The following is a 17,917-nucleotide window of genomic DNA, read 5'->3' as shown; positions in this document are numbered from 1 at the left end:
TAAGGAGTCAAATGTCATCTCGTATTAGGAAAGCTAATTTTTGATCAGAATTTTTTATTATTGATAAGAAGGTGCTCCTAAATTTTTAAATTAGGAGGACAAGCGCTCCTAATTACAAGAAGAAAAAACTGCTCTTAAACTGGGTGTGTGACAGGTATGGCTGAGTAATGGGGTTTGGTTGAAGAAAAATTTTCAGTCAAAATATTTTTTTTTTGCTTTAACCCCTGCAATATAATAAGAAGTAGAATAAGACAAATAAGTTACCAATCGTATGAAATTAGTATTAATAAATTAATTTGTGCTACTGAGCCCTACCCATGGAAGGCTCTATTCCCTCTCTGGCCCTGAGAGAGCTGTGCACAGAAGAACACAGAAGTGGCTTGAAGGTACATTTTCAGACGTTTAATTAGGCTCAGAGGTAGCAAGAGTGCAATTAAATTCATAAATTCATGTGGAGATTAATGTTTTAAATATAAAATTTGAATACAGAAATATGATTTAAATAACTGAAATTATATGCTAAAAATGAAACTAAATCCGCCAGCAGTTGGCGGCAAGTCACTGATTTTATCACTGAATCATTCATTCAATTGATTTGTTTGAACGGCTGAATCATTCAGGAATGAAGCAAGTGACTGTCTTTATGAGCTGACAAGAAATCCGTCGTAGCGACGGAACACTTTAATCCCTGGGCCTGTTGGGGTATTAAATGCCATCTTCCATTCGTCCCCCTCCCAGATCATGACAAGGTGGTATGCATTCTGAAGGTCCAGTTTGGTAAAGATGGTGGCCCCCTGCAGGATCTCAAAAGCTGTGGTCAGTTGGAGGGGGCTACGATTCTTGATTGTGATACAAGCCTCAATAGTCAACACAGGGTCTGAGACTTTCATCCTTCTTTTCAACAAAGAAGAAACTGGCTTCTTCCGGTGATGTGGATGGACGGATGAACCCACAATCCAGAGCTTCCTTCAGATATTTGTCCATATCTCTCTCAGGGCCAGAGAGGGAATAGAGCCTTCCATGGGTAGGGCAAGTTCCTGACATAAGCTCAATTAGGGCTGGGTAAAAAATATAGATTTCTCGATTTTAATCGATTCTCATTTTTATGAAACAATATCGATTCATAAATCCCATGAATCGATTAGTCTAGCCTGTCAGATAATGAACGGAACATTGTAGCATACCTCCCATCCAATAAATTGCAATAAGCTTTGTGATTTGTTACTTTTAATATGAAACAAAGTCTCAGATTTCAAATTCTGTCCATTTTATTACAATATTCAGATATTAAATGGCGTTTTGGCGCTGTTTGATGTGGAGTGACAGATCACTGTAGCGCCTCGGTTAGAAGCGGCAGTGCGAACTGATCATCTCCTCTGCTTTAATAGCACTTACAGCATGAAATAAACACGAATGAACATCCGAAGGTATGTTAAAAGAAAGAGTACAACTTACCGAAATCTGTAATCTGTCTCATGTAATCGATCAATCAGTGTTTCAAACACGGAAAAGACGACAATAAAAGTAAACAATGTGTCATGTAACGTCACATTTACCTCAGAAAAACATATTCTGAGACCATAAACTCATTAGTCAGCTATAAAAATGAACTAGAGAGAAGCATGCTAAATATGCACCATATAACATATTCATTATATATATACTGTATATATATATATATATATATTTGCTGTTCTTCAATATTTGATTTATGTTTGAATAAATCCGTTTTAAATAAATAAGCTTTTGTGACCACCCTCTAAATGGTTGTATTTCAAAAAACGAATTTGAGTAGAAATATAATTATGTAATTTAAAGTTAAAGTTAGTATTATAACTTTAGTATTACAAAAACTTTTGAGCATATTTTGAGTGTTTGTATACAAATCAACAAATTTCAACCTTCCATATTATTGACTCTCAGGTGTATTTTACAGCATTAGTTGAGAGATGTTTTTTCCTTGAGAAAATTTGCCATGTCCTGTCCCTGATATATATCCAAAAATAATCAATATTGAATCAAATCAAATCAAAATCAGAATCAAATCGAGAGCTTGTGAAGGATAATCAAATCATGACATTTTTGTCAAAACCCAGCCCTAAGTTCAATAGCGCAGTCGTATGATCTGTGGGGGGCAGTGCAGCAGCATGGACTTTACTGAAGAATTCAAGAAGGTCCATGTATTCTGGGTGAACTCGGGATGGCTCGGGAGGGTGAGGTGGGGACTTGGTAGTGACTGGTTTCATCCTGGGAACAGCCATAATCTCTGTGGACAGGGCTTTGAGCCTAAAGACTGAGTTGCTCTTGGGATTGTCTGACAACGATGCTCGGAAAGACTCAAGCTCAGGGGAACAGCAGAAAGCAGTATCCGAGAGCTGGCAGTTGGTTCCCCACTCTCTGATGACTCCTCGGGTCCAGTCAATATTCAGGTTATGAACAGTCAACCACGGGAAGCCAAGGATCATAGGGAGCTTAGGAGTATGAATTAGGAAAAACTGTATCAATTCCTGGTGGTTCTCCACCTGTAGTTGAAGAGGTGGAGTGCACTGACTGACCCGACCTGACCACAGTCGGCCAGTCAGTGCGAAAATGGCCTGGTTTGCCACAGTAGAGGCAGCATCTCTCTCTCATATGCTGATTGTGTTCGGCCTGGGATATCCAGGTTCCCCCCCAGCTGCATGGGTTCCTCCATGTCACCAAGGGGAAGAGGAGGTAATTTTACAGGACTGGTGGCCTCAAGTAAGCTGGTCTTCCGCTGCCGTTCCAGATAGCGTTCTCTGAGGCGATGGTCGACCTGGAGAGCTACATCAATGAGGGACTTGAGATCAGGAGCAGGGTCTCGGAATGCTAACTCATCCTTGAGCTCTGAGGACAAAGCATGGTGGAAGGTCGCTCTTAGGGCTCTTTGATCCCATCCACTCTCAGTCGCGAGGTTATGAAACTCTATGGCGAACTCAGCTGCGCTCCGGGTCCCTTGAGAGAGATTCAGCAGGCGGTGATCCACATATTCACAACTGGCTGGATGTTGGAACATTCTCTTCATCTCCATGATGAAGTGTTGACTGTTTGTGGTGAGTGGAGACTTCTGGTCCCACAAAGCTGAGGCGCAGTTGAGCGCCTTGCCAGTGAGGAGGGCAATGATGTAGGCCACCTTACTGCTCTTAGTAGGAAAACTACTGGGTCAAAGTTGAAAGGCCAGAGTACACGGGGTAGTAAATCCTCTGCATCTCTCAGGGCTTCCATCAAATTGTTCTGGGGCTTGTAATCTGGGTTCAGAAGGGAGTGTCACCATGGATCTGGGTTGAGGATCAGGAAACAGTTGATGTTCTCGGGGTGAAGAGGTTTGGGATTGGAGGCTCAGAAGTTGGAGGATCTGAGACAGAGCTTGATCATGTCGTTAAACAGTTGTGGCTTGCTCAGAGAGTGCAGCTAGGTAGCATTCAATATTGGAGGGTGATGAAGACTCTTCCGCTGGGCTTGCTTCCATGGTTCAGTCTTGCTGTAACAAGGCTGCTTTAGGAGGGAATTGAACCCGGGTCTCTGGTGCTCTAAGAGTGTGAAATTACTCACTGAGCTAGCTTAAATAAACCCAATAGCAGAAGAGCAGAAGTGCCAAGGGACTTGAGTCTTCAAAAAAAAAAAACAGATACAAAGTACAAAATAAACAAGGAGAGCTGAGGCTCAAGACTCAAGGCTCAAGACTGAACACAACGACAGGGAACAAACAGATGAAAACAGCAATCCAAGATGAGCCCATTACAGCGATAGAATTTGTGCTGTCTTGAAGAGTCTGAAGTAGATGTTGCTCAGTCAGGAAATAAAATACACGCATCATAACTTATACTGTGATATGACACTGACTGTGTATAAAAGACATTAAGCTTTATGGGTGCATCCCTTTTCTCTGGATCATCTAGAAGATGTTTTTACACGTTGATTGGAGTAAATTTGAGGCAAATTCATTTGATTTGACACAATTTGGAAAAGACATAAACCTGCAAGAGGTGAAAATGCATATCAGAAAATCAAGCCATGAGGTCAAAAGAAGTTCCTGCAGAGCTCAAAAACAGGATTGTGTCAAGGCACAGATCTGGGGAAGGCTACCCAAAAAAAAACAAAAAACAAAAACAAATCTGTACTGAAGGCTCCCAAGAGCACAGTGGCCTCCATTATTCTTAAATACAGTAAGAATGAAACAATCAGGACTCTTTCTAGAGCTGGACGCCAAGCCAAACTGAGCAATCGGAGGAGAAGAACAGGATGGTCACTGTGTGGAGATAGGAGAAACTTGCAGGACAACCATCACTGCAACACTTTGCCAATCTGAGCTTTATGGCAGAGTGGCCAGACAGAAGCCTTTTTTTCAGTGCATGATGCATGAAAGCCTGCTTGGAATTTGCAAAAAAAAAATTTAAAAAATACACCTGAAGGACCTCCAAGTGTCATATCTACATAAAACCAGGCACTACTCATCACCTGCATAACCTGCCATCCCAACAGTGAGGTACAGTGGAGGTAATATATCACACTGTAGGGGTGTTTTCATTGAACTAGTCATTGTAAATGGAAGTGGATGTCATGTGTGGCCCAACCAGAGCCTGGACTTGAACCTAATCAAACATCTCTGGAGAGATGGCTGTCCATTGACAGTATATCCAACCTGACAGAGCTTGAGAGAATCTGCAGAGAAGAATGGCAGAAATTCCCCAAATACAGGATTGTTGCATCATACTCAAAACGTCTTGAAGCTGTAACTGCTGCCAAATGTGCTTTAGCTAAGGTTACCAGTGAGGTAAGGGTCTGAATACTAATGCAATGTGAATTTTTCAATTTTACTGTCTTTTTAATAAATTTGCAGCCAAATCGTTATAGCAAATCTGTTCTGACTGAGAGGGTTTGTAGAATAGAATGGCAATGATGTGTAAATTTGGGTAGTTATGTGTTAATGTATTGGGGTTTTCATGAGCAAGTTATGACAGATCAGAATGAGTTGCTTTCGCAGGTTATTTTCAGTAAATAGTCTTTTTAAACCGGGGAGGATAATTTCACAGTGAGCCATTTAAAAAAAAAACGTCAAGGATAATAAAATTTCTCAATAAATAAGAAGTAAAATTAAACCTGTGTCTGTGTTTGTAGGGGTCCTCTGGACTGGCATAGTACTCACTGCATGTACCTATGTGAAATCACCTAAACACTCACCACTCTAAAGACAATCAGTTAAACCTTCATTTGAAGACCTTCCTACTCAAACACTCACAGTGCGCCCCACAAGAAGTTTTTATTGTTTCCTGAACATAACAATGAGACAAACTCACACTTGCATCCATCCATCCATCAATCCATTCTCCAAACCGCTCGTCCTCTGAGATTTAAAAAGATAATTCATATTCATAATATCATTTTGACTACACTGAAACCATCGGATGAGAACAAAACTTAAAACAAAAGCGCTGGACACTATTGCCTTCTGTAGAGCTGCTTTATAGCTGAATTGAATTCTTTTCATAATTGATGAACTTTGCAACATTGACACTGTTCTTTAACTGAATTAAATCAACATGACTTGGGCCAAATAATGGCACTATTATCTTCTGTAGAGCTGCCTTAGAGATGAAATTGAAATCGTTTCATAATCGATAAACTTTACAACATAAACACTGTTATTTTTCCTCATTATTTCATTAGTTTTACACATCTATATTTACATCATTACGGATTTGAAGTGCACACAAATAATTTACGTTGCATTTCTGTCATTTCTGCTTTTGATATTTGTTTCTATTCGAGTTACGTTTAGCGGAGCTGGATGGCAACAGTTTGTGCACACGGCTGCCATTTGGGTGTGCCGAAAATTGGAATCTGGACAGGAACTTTGAATTTAAGTATCTTTGGGTCCATCTGGACATTCCATTTGATGAGACGGCATGAGGGAGGTGGAAAATTGACTCTTCATTAATTGGTTTCTTTAGTTTAATGATTTTGTTATTGCTTTATATTTATCTATCTTTATTCTTGGGTTGAAGTTTTGTAATATTATATGTTAGGTGTGAAGTGTTTGTCTCCCCTCTTGTGTTATGATGGGCCCATCCTTTCCTTTATAAGCTGATGCTATGTTCCCTGTGTTAGGTCCATTTGGTTCTGTTAGTTTGATTTGAATGTTTGTAGCAGGAGTCACCAAACTCGGTGCTGGAGTGCTGGTGTCCTGCAGAGTTTAGATCCAACTTGCCTCAACACACCTGACTTGATGTTTCTAGTATGCCTAGTAAGACCTTGATTAGCTGGTTCAGGTGTGTTTGATTAGGTGTGGTTGGAGCTAAACTCTGCAGGACACCGGCCATCCAGGACCGAGTTTGGTGACCCCTGGTTTGTTGTTTTGACCTAATTTTTCCCCTTATGTTAATTTATGTGAACTGTGTTTATGTGATCCATTGTTTGGATTCAAATAAACCCTCATTTGAACTCACACCTGTCCCTCGGTTCCTCACAGATCCTACAACCTTTTTTTACGTTAAAATTCCAGATCTTTAACCACCTTACCAAAGCATTTATTTTAGGTTCAGCTGTTCTTCCTGGTTATTCTGATAGTTGTTTTTCTTTTTCACCTGGTGTCATGGTGTCCTTCAGAGCACAATCATGTGTGTTGTTGTGGTATTATTAATGAGACATGACCAGCACACCCTATCGCTCTAACTGTGCGGCTGACCATCTGTGCATGTCCAGTATTGTGGTGACCTAACAGATGCAGCAGCAAATAAATATAATATTTCTGAAACCCTGCATTGCTGTGGAGAGTTGAGTGTCATGTTTATGTTCTGTTGTATGGACTCTTATTTTGATATGTATTTCTATTTCCTTTAGGCTCTGTGTTTCCTTTGTTTAGTTCCTATTCCCTCAGTTGCCTTGGTTTGTGTTGTTTAGTCCCACTGTTCATTTGTTGTCATGGCTACCTATTGATTTCGCTCACTTGATTCTTGCTTAGCTGGCTCATTTTCCTGTGTATTTAATGCCTTGTCTTTTCAGTGCAATTTGTTGGTTTTAGTTGCATTTTGGAGTGGTTATTTTTTTGTTCTTCCGTGCTGTAACTATGCTCCTGTGAGTTTTTTTTCTTTTAATAAAGTTAAACTGCTGCAAACAGATCCTTTCCTCACCTTGTTTGAACCCGCCGTGACACTGAGGACCATGCAAGGCTTTTATTTAAAATTTTTCAAATTAATTTTATTTTAATACCATTTCATGATTACGCTACATTGGACTTTATTTTTAGTCCATTTTATTTGTGGTAATTATAGTGAAGAAGTTAGTTGATGATTGCGTGCAGTCAGTGCTGTTCTACTGCAGGAGCGGCCGATCAAACAGCGGTGTAATGATGATGGTGGTCTGGGGAAGATAAAGTGCTGGCCATTTCCTCATGGGTCTAAACGTGGACAGCTGGAGTTCTGCTGCTCAAGTGCTCTGTGTATCTGTCTATCTTTCAGCTGTGAAGTGCTACAGATAATCTCAGTAAGGTCATTACAGGCTCTTGACGGCTGCTAATACTAGCGGTGTAAATCTGCAGCCTGTCTCAGAGACAGAGAGACTAAAATAACAAGGTGGGAGGGAGATTATGAGCTAATGGTTTGACTGTTACTCAGTTTCAGAAGTGTCTCGCTCCTTGACAGTGATACAGTCTTACATGCCTATTCACATCGAGAGAGGTGCAGCAATGTGAATTTCCAATGAAAATTCTGATTCAACTGAATTAATGAAAAATATTACTAGATAATTTATAACAAGTCAACTACATAATGTAACTATAGGGATGTGCCTGAAGCTAAATACAGTACCTGATTCAAAAAGGCATGGACAATGATTTCAAAATTATTTCATACTAATGAACAGAAAAACAATGAGCCGTGGCTGGTATGCAATGCATACATTCTGTTTATAATCTCTTCAAAATATGTTATTCATGCTGCTAGGAAGGGCAATGTGTAGTTGACCATTTAGCCACTATGCGTCTTGATTTACTAATGTATAAAACAGCAAAGTAGTTCAAAAACACAATTTTCAGCTTGTTTTAAAAATGGAACTAATAAGTATTGTAGTGTAAATTTTATTCATCAAAATGAATAACCATGATCACAATTTCAAGGGAAAATTATTGATAATTTGCCAACCAATAAGAGTCGTGTTTTGGTCATGTGCCCGGAGACGTTGCTGTTACATAAAACTATGTATTGGTGGCATTATTTTTCTAAGTGAATAGCAAAGGGAAAAAAATTTTTATATAACATTTCTGATATGCAAATAGAATATTATACCACTGTCCTTGTGTATGAGTATGTGCTCTGTGTCTACTTTTTCATAAGTGCCACGTTTTACTGTTAGAGAGTGAAATTGTATTTTTGCTCAGCCAGTCTGCCATTAAAAAAAAAAGAGTTTTTGTATCTAACCTTTGTGTTGGTATGATCAGGCCTTAAATTCAACTGAGGTCCTCCATCTGACTGAGACAGCTGCCACAAAAAGTGGGCCAACTACATACGGTATGTTAAAAAGTAAGAAATGGAGGGCAGACCGTGATATTGCTGCATTTGTCGCTCTTTTGTTCAGAAGAAGAGCGTGAAAAAGAATCACCTCTTTTCCTGGGGCAAATGGAGTGTGAAGTCGACTTGAATCATAAGCGCTGATGCAATCAAACAAAGGCAATAATGTGTAAAATGCAAACAGCTTCAGATGACTTGAACTGCAGTGTTTGGAATCTAAAGCAATGATCCGTACAGCATGCCATGGTGGAACATTTGCAGGGCGACTCCTGAAAGAAGTGAATCATTGGAGTCCTGGTGAGTTCAAATAATCATTTTATTTATTTATTTTTCTTATGTTTCATAATCTTAGAGCAAAATGATTGCACAAATTTTGCACTTTTGTTATGTTCTTAGTTATGTTAAACGTTTAAGTGATTAAATGATTGGAGGGATATATTTTAAATTTAAGCAATTTATTCACTTTTCTGCAACGGTTTTGAGCTTTGCTTCAAACCAACCAATACAATTTAACATGAATAAATAAAAGATCTCTAGGAACTCTAGAGGAGACAAAAGTGAGACTGATGTAGTCTTAAGCCCGACTTGGACAGTAATTGTTTCTCATGGGGACGTAAGCTATTTTCAACATTTACAGTCGTTAGTCTGTGATTTTATTGCCGTCCGAATCCAGAATGCCGATGTTTTTCTCCCCCACCCATGTTAAAATCCTCAGCCAAATTACCTACTGTTTTTTGACAAACACCAAGGTAATTTCATTGCCGTCCGAATCCACATCTCTGAGTTTACAAGAAGAAATCGATTCAAAATTAATGGTTTAAATTCTTTTTGACCACTGCCAAACACCGTAAGGTAACTGTTGCACTTTGCTGTAATTTGCATGCATATATTTATTACTGAAATGCTGGTATATACAGTAAGTATTTACAAAAGCAATATTTCACAACTGCTCCACCACAGCGAATGGGAGCTGTTAAGAACAAAAAGAAGAAAGAAGCAGATTTAGTCGCATATGCGTGTGATTTACTCGCAATGTAGAGGGTTGAAATGGGTCATTATTATGGTAGCAACTGGTATGCAATACAATTTTAAAATATGTATTATATAGGCCTACAATTACATACATAAAAATATAAACCAAGCAGCTTTATTCTTACCTTATGTAAATAAGAGGTTGCATTAACTTATTTCTGATAATCTCCACATTTTTAATGACATCCATCATTTTGAGAGATAAAATGCATAAAATTGGTAGTACCTAGGATAGCAAAGTCCACTAAAGGAGGTAGAGCTTTTTCGCATTTGGCTCCCAAACTCTGGAATAGCCTTCCTGATAACGTTCGGGGTTCAGACACACTCTCTCTGTTTAAATCTAGATTAAAGACACATCTCTTTGGCCAAGCATTCAAATAATGCATCTCATAATCTTGTACTGCAGTTATATCTGATCAAATGCACATTATTATACTTTAGTTTGGGTTAAACAAAGAAATTTTGCTTGGTTGGAACAGCAGCTACGCTAATTATGTCTCTATTTGTTTCTCTGTTTCTGCTGGGATTGACATCCCGTGGTAACTAGGATTTACACAAGCTTCAGTCCGGATCCAGAACACCTGAGAAGAGATGATACCAACCCCTCAGAGGACCTCAGATGATGCCAACCCTGAAACAACATACAGAACTACCACATTTTGCTATAAGTTTGATTGCATCATATAATAATTGCTGTTAATAGTGTTCATCGTCTGTTTGATTACGTCTTTAACTAAATTTTACTGAACATTTCTGCCATATGTACATCAATTTGACAGTCTCCACTGACAAGCTACTACTAAATATATTGTAGAAACGTAATTTTCTGTAAAGTTGCTTTGCAACAATTTGTATCGTGAAAAGCGCTATACAAATAAACTTGAATCGAATTGAATTGAATCTCATCTTTCTTGTCTATCTAATGTTAGGATAGAGTAAGGGTTAAAGAGATTGTTCACTGAAAAATTTAAATTTGTCTTCATTTACCCAACCTCATGCCATTACAAATCAGTTTGAATTTCTTAGTGATGCGCTCAGTCAGAGAGTGTTCGGCGAGTGAAAATATATCTGAGCTAAACCTATACTTAGCCTCCAACTCACACACTGGCGAGTAAAATCTGAGAATTTATTAGCAATTGGCTAATATTAGACATCATTTAGTCGCCAGAGTGAAGATTTAGTCGCATATGCGTGTGATTTACTCGCAATGTAGAGGGTTGAAATGGGTCATTATTATGGTAGCAACTGGTATGCAATACAATTTTAAAATATGTATTATATAGGCCTACAATTACATACATAAAAATATAAACCAAGCAGCTTTATTCTTACCTTATGTAAATAAGAGGTTGCATTAACTTATTTCTGATAATCTCCACATTTTTAATGACATCTTTATATATTGTATTTTAATGTCACAAAGGTTTACAGGTATTTTACATTATTATTTTGTACTGTGGGTTTGATGAAGAGTAAACAAACATGTTCATGTGTCCTCCAATTTGACCCACAACCTGATCAGTTTGTACATACAATTCATTCATTCATCAACTCAGCTTAGCAGCTACGCTAATTATGTCTCTATTTGTTTCTCTGTTTTTGCTAGGATTTACACAAGCTTCAGTCTGTATCCAGAACACCTGAGAAGAGATGATGCCAACCCCTCAGAGGACTTCAGATGATGCCAACCCTGAAACAACTTACAGAACTACCACATTTTGCTATAAGTTTGATTGCATCATATAATAATTGCTGTTAATAGTGTTCATCGTCTATTTGATTACATCTTTAATTGATTTTTCCGTACATTTCTGCCATATGTACATTAACTGACAGTCACCACTGATAAGCTACCACTAAATATTGTAGAAAAGTAATTGGCTGTAAAGTTGCTTTGCAACGATTTGTATCATGAAAAGCGTTATACAAATAAACTTGAATTGAATTGAAAATGCAAGACAGAAAACCATTTCAACTATAGCGTGTCTATTTTCCTATTTGTACAGGAGATTTAAATAATCAAATAAATACATAGGATATTACTAAATATGAATTTATTCTTATTATTCCACTTATTATTCCAAGCGTATGACATTTTATTTACAGCAGACACTCATGTGATTGGCCATGTGAGCTGCGCGTTCCCGGGTTTGTAGGATCACAGAACTCGCTTCTCCAGTGTGAATAAATCACCATTCGAATACATGAGTTTTATCACTGAGGTGCCATTACATTTATTTGTACAGACATCCACATGAGAAACAGTTGCCATCCCAATAGGGCTTTATTCTCAGGAGTAACATTTGAGAAGCAAGAGAGGTCTTCATTTGCTCTATTTTATAGAGATCTCAGTTGATGTTTTTTTGTTTTATTGCTACAATGAGACAGTTCCCAATTAGGATTATGTAACTGTTTTTAAACAGTTTAAGACCTATTTATAACCAATGCGCAAATAAATTAGAGTTTCATTGGTAACTCATATGAAATTGAGGTGGAATACGGGACAATACGGGCCAGTGCTCTAAACAGGGCTACGAACACATCTCATCTCTGTCCCCAACTAAAGATTTTTCTAATGGTCAACTAATCGCACATTTACATTAAATTAATTAATTAAATATATACTGGGAGGTGGGGAAAGAAACCATGCAAATTCTATTCCCAAGGACACATATAAAACTTGCTGCAAAGCACCAGTGAAAGTAATAACCATGTGTTTATTTATTTACGAATAAACTAGTGTTTTCTCAATCAGTATCAACTGCAAAGATGAAACTGACGATGCCATTTTACAACTGGTTCCAAATTTCCAAGAACCAGGTATTCGATAAGACACGTGCATTTCGATTCCGCTTAACGATTCCTGCGTTCGCATTTTAATGTGATTTTAAACCATTTAAGTGCAAGACGGGAAAGAACTTGCACACTGTTTTGCGTGCTGCACACACATCTGAAGCGCGAGCACAGAGAGCCACGGTCCTGGTACAGGTTCCCAGCCTGTGTCCGTTCTTGAACCGTTCTGGGCATTTCCACTGCAGAAAAGGTTGTTCCGGGCAGGAACTGACTTCTTTCACATTTTGCGACCAATATGTACAAAACTACGTCAGTATATCCTCGTAAATACAGCCCTTTTTTGTCTTAAGTGAACGTAAACAGATGAGAAAGAAAACATGTGTAACACTATTTTTAGATCCGCGTGCATTCAGTGACAGCAGCCTAATAAACATGCGCTGACTGTCATTAATGTTAATCAAAGAACAAAATAAAATCATTCACTGATCTTGACTGAATATCTTTTGTAACTTTAATGAGGATTAATCTGTAATTTATTTATGAAAAGAAAACTATGCAGTGTTTTTAAACTTTTGATATCATTTTCTGTACCTGAAATGTACAGGCTAAAGTCTCAAAATCGAATTATGAGATAACAAGCATCAAAGTTTGATTTCATTAATTTCACTATGATTTCAATCTTTGACATGGCCTTACTCAGTCAATATTAAAGATATAAAGGTTATATTTTCACAGAATGTTCTACATCTTTATGAAGGATGATTTTATGTAGAAAACAGTAAATCACAAAAATTTTAGCTGGGTTTTCACAGGCAGGGTCACAAATGTGTTCAGGTACAGAACAGAAGAGCTATTGCTAATTGATTTGTTTGTTATTTTATTACTGACTGTTTTCTTTAATTTTACATTTATTTTAGCAGTCTAGTTGTTTTTGCTGTGGTATTTTTGTTAAAACCATAAGTGTTCTATAGGCTGCTGATTTTTTGCTCATGTTATTGAGCTACAACAGAATGCTTTGTAAAAAGACAGAATAAATATGTTTGACATCTAAACGTTTGACTTAATTTTTTTTTTACCTTATTTGAATTGAAACTAGGAATCGATAAGAATCTGAATCGATTTCCTCAAGGACCAGCTGATTACCAATCTGTCCATCACAGACACAGACAATTTTTTTTCTGCGACTAAGCGATTTATTATATTAATTTAGTTGACTAACCCTCTTCTGTCAGAGATGAGTAGGGCATCCCTACTCATCTCTGACAAAACTGCTGTGACTTCACATTAGTTGATTTATACTACGTATAAAAAGGCCAAACAATTAAAGCCCTAATTCTCAAAGGCATAGGGCACAACATTTTAGTGACAATATTACAGAATATTACAGTGAATATGTTATAAATGAGTTAGATGAGTAATCTGCCATGATATTACTCATTGCGGTTCAATGACCAAAAATAATATGCACAATTTGAAAGTTGAGACAGGTATGCAAAAATAGACGTATCTGTTCAAGGGACAAAATCCTGAGCTGAAGTGCATGTGTGTGTGTAGGATGAAGGTTTTTAGCACTCACACTCTTTGGACATTCCCGCAGCGAAGCACTTCTGTAGCCGGCAGTATTGACAGCGATTTCGAGTCACCTTGTTGATAATGCAGTTCTTCTCCCTGTGGCATGTGTAGACCATGTTCTTCTGGATACTTCTGCGGAAAAAACCCTGTGGAGAGACAGAGTCTTAATTTTGTGGTCTAGAACTTGGTATGGGTCTGCCCTTATGAAAAGCTGGTTAATCAAGGAAGCTAGTTAGGATACACACCGGCATTCAGCATATAATTGTAACCAGCACTGCTGGTCTTTTCTACAGTGTAGGCCTCACAATGTAAAGTATTTTACATTGGCTGTAGCTTTCAACTTATGGTTTTAGTGTATTTCCAATTATCTACATTTGTCTCCATTTCCAGGTTTCATGGGATGATGTTGTGAAGCATCTTAAATTTGTGCTGGTCAGACAAAGTCTGAACATTGAATCAGAAACAAATAAGATAATTTAATAATCATTGTTCTTTTTTTACAATTGTTTTGTCTCCTGCTTTCAACTCTTTCAAAGTCAAGCCAAGTCAAGTCATCTTTATCTATATAGCGCTTTATCCAATAGAGATTGTGTTAAAGCTGCTTTACAGTATTAAACAGGAAAATAGTGTGTCGATAATGCAAGAGTACAATAGGAAACACTACATTTTTTAGTTAAAGTCAGTTCATTATTGATTCAGTGATGTCATCGTCCAGCTCAGTTCAGTTCAAATAGTGTCTGTGCAAACAAGTTGACAATATTGCCAGAGCAAGCCAAAGGCGACAGTGGCAAGGAACCAAAACTCCATCGGTGACAGAAATGGAGAGAAAAAACCTTGGGAGAAACCAGGCTCAGTCGGGGGGCCAGTTCTCCTCTGGCCAGACGAAACCAGCATGGTGTGGTTTAATTTCAGACTGCAACACGGGCCAGATTGTGCAGAGGACTCGTCTGGTTCTCGTGGTCTTGTGCCGATGGTCGCCGATCTGTCTCTGGAGCTATCTAGTTGACATGGTCTCCGCTGACATTCAGGGCTGTAGAGGTCATCTCTAGGTGCAGATCCACCATATGGACTGGATACGGACTGGATCCGGGTGACTGCAGTGACCATTTGATCTGGATACAGACTGGATCTGGGTGGCTGGGAAGTGTTCCCGGTTTCGGTTGACCTAATTAATGCAGCCTAACAATCCTTTAACGAATTTGAATATTAAAAATGCGTTAGTGTGTTATGTGTAAGCCAGGTTAAAGAGATGGGTCTTTAATCTAGATTTAAACTGACAGAGTGTGTCTACCTCCTGAACAATGCTAGGTATATTCCGGCTTCCTCTCTCAACCTCTTGGCTGACAATCCTGGATATCCGATAAAATACAGCATTTACTGATTTAGGATGCAAGACAAAATGGCAGTGGGATCTAGTAAAGTGACCAGATCCAACAGGTGATTGTATCACTTCAGAAAATGCAGGTTAAAACCAGTCGATTGCTTTTATGCTACTTTACTCCACATTATGGAACTTAAATCTTTTGGACCCCACTGACTATTACTGTATGGATAAAAAAACACCTAAAAGGTTCTTCAAATATCGTCTTTGTGTTTCATAGAGGAAAGGAAAGTATAAATGTTTAGAAAGACTTTAGGGTGAATAAATGATGATACAATTTTAATTTTTGAAAGATCTATTAGTTGAAGAACACCTTTCTAATGTGATAAGTTTAAGTTTTAGACTAGCTGCACTCTACATTCATAATTAGGCAAATGCAGAAGATTACAGTTTGAAACAACGCTTTCAAAAATAACTCATATGGCCTAATTAAAATGACTAATTCAAAATGGTTTGATGGTTTTGGCAGAGCAATTTGTAGCAGGACCCTCTTATCGGTCTTGACACAATAAAATTATTACCTAGAGAATTAAATATTAGGATGCATCTTTAAGTTTTTAGTAAAAATTAATTTGTTTTTGCTCTGTGGTCAATACTACTCAGATGATGATCAGTCATGAGAGTGTGCACACAAACTCTGCGGTTGATGTGTATGCATGTGTGTGGTTCTACGCAAGATAGAATTTCCATTTGCCTTACTGATGAGGTCTTGCAAGTTCATTAGGATAGAAAGCACGATGGGTAATATATTAAACTCTGGAGAATATCGCTCGAAGATCACTCACTCAGATGCTACAGGGGTCCCCTGCTTTACTTCATATGGCAACACTGACATAATCTCCCATCTCCCTGAATTATTCAGCTGGCTAAGAGAATCAGTTATTTATGGTAATGTCAGCTCAAAACATTCCCATGCATGGATCTATATCTCATTGATGGATGAGATGATTGGTTGTTTATTGTAATGTTCAGCTGGCGTGCTGAGCCCAAGGCTGCTGTGACGTTACCCCTATGCAGTCAGTTGGTTTCTAAGGTCAGAGAGTCCGTGCATGTTGCATTGCCCTTGTAACAAAGAAAATGTGGAGGTGAGCATGTATTTATGTGTATAAGATTTACCTGAGAGACAAAACTGCATGAGATAGTAAGATGTGTTTTTAAAGAATACATCTTGAACCTACATTAAATACATACATATTTTTTCACGTATAAGCATGAAGCTCATTATTAGCATTGTTTGTTAATGCAAGTGTAACTATTATTATTGCTCATACAATTTAAAACCCTACATTTTCCCCTTGCAAAAAGCATCCTATAGATTTACATTAAAGGAGGGGACAGAATATTATTCAGGGTGGACTCTTGAGCCTGTAAACAACTAAGTAGCAACCACTCACAATACCAGAGCAACCATGCAGCAATGCTGTGGCAACTAAGGCTGAATAAAATATGTTCCTTATCTGTCAGTCACTCGACATTATTTCAGTGTAGTGACCACTTGGGGTTGTACTTGTGAGCCCCAAACACCTCTAATGGTTGGTACATATGATCACTGTGAGAGCATGGCCATCAAATGTTGCAATTCTGACTTTCTTCCTTTTTTTAAGAAGAAAGTCACCTCAGTTGCTCAAAATCCTGGCCCTTCTGCAGCACCATCCTATTCCTCAGCATGATAATTTCTGCCAGTTGAGTTCTCCTATGATAAAGGCAGTTCATTCTTGAGTGAATTTAATTCCCAGGATGCCCTGGCCATTCTCCAGGTACATCACGCCAAGGCATTGAGAAACATGCACAAGGGTAGTCCCGACCCAGCTCTTATGCAGGAGCTGTGTGCAGTGAACGATCTCACCCTATGGGTGATGAAGGTCACAGCACAGGCACTCAGTTGGGCGATGTCTACTCTGGTCCTCAAACTTGGAGAAATAAGGGATGCCAAGGAAGTGTGCTTTCTTGGTCAAGTCAAGTCAAGTCACCTTTATTTGTATAGCACTTTATACAATACTGGTTGTGTCAAAGCAGCTTTACAGAGTCAAACAGGAAAATAGTTTGTCAATGGTACAAGAAAACAATAACAGAGTAATTTTTCAGCTAAAGTCAGTTTATTGATGATTCAGTGATGTGATCATCCAGTTCAGTTCTCTTCCAATAGTGTCTGTGTAATCAGTCAAGAGTCCCCAACTAAGCAAGTCAAAGGCGAAAGTGGCAAGAAACTAAAACTCCATCGGTGACAGAAATGGAGAAAATGTTTTTGGGAGAAACCAGGCTCAGTCGGGGGGCCAGTTCTCCTCTGGGCAGATGAAACCAGCATGGCATGGTTCACAACTCCTTGTTCAAGCTCTTGTTCTGTCCAGGCTGGACTATTGCAATGCTCTCTTGGCAGGTCTTCCAGCCAGTTCTATCAAACCTTTACAATTAATCCAGAACACGGCATCAAGATAAATTTTTAATGAGCCAAAAAGAATGCACGTCACACTTCTGTTTATCAATTTACACTGGCTACCAATAGCTGCTCGCATAAAATTCAAGGCATTAATGTTTGCCTACAAAACCACCACTGGCTCTGCACCCCTTTACCTAAATTCATTACTTCAGACTTATGTGCCCTCTAGAAGCTTGCGTT

General features: G+C 38.4%; 1 protein-coding gene across 1 annotated transcript in view; it reads right to left on the bottom strand.

The window, feature by feature from the left end:
• LOC107719850 (retinoic acid receptor beta-like) overlaps positions 1–17,917 on the bottom strand; it is a 92,097-nt gene that overhangs the window by 39,906 nt on the left and 34,274 nt on the right. The window contains exon 3 of the mRNA XM_016527388.1: positions 13,924–14,065. Within this exon, the coding sequence (XP_016382874.1) occupies positions 13,924–14,065 (142 nt within the window). The remainder of the gene's footprint in view (positions 1–13,923; positions 14,066–17,917) is intronic.

The sequence above is a fragment of the Sinocyclocheilus rhinocerous genome, unplaced genomic scaffold (genome assembly GCF_001515625.1).
Source record: "Sinocyclocheilus rhinocerous isolate Xijiao unplaced genomic scaffold, SAMN03320098_v1.1 scaffold1563, whole genome shotgun sequence".
Classification (NCBI taxonomy): Eukaryota; Metazoa; Chordata; class Actinopteri; order Cypriniformes; family Cyprinidae; genus Sinocyclocheilus; species Sinocyclocheilus rhinocerous.
Note: the sequence above shows the minus strand (reverse complement) of the source record. Positions and strands in the feature narration are given on the sequence as shown.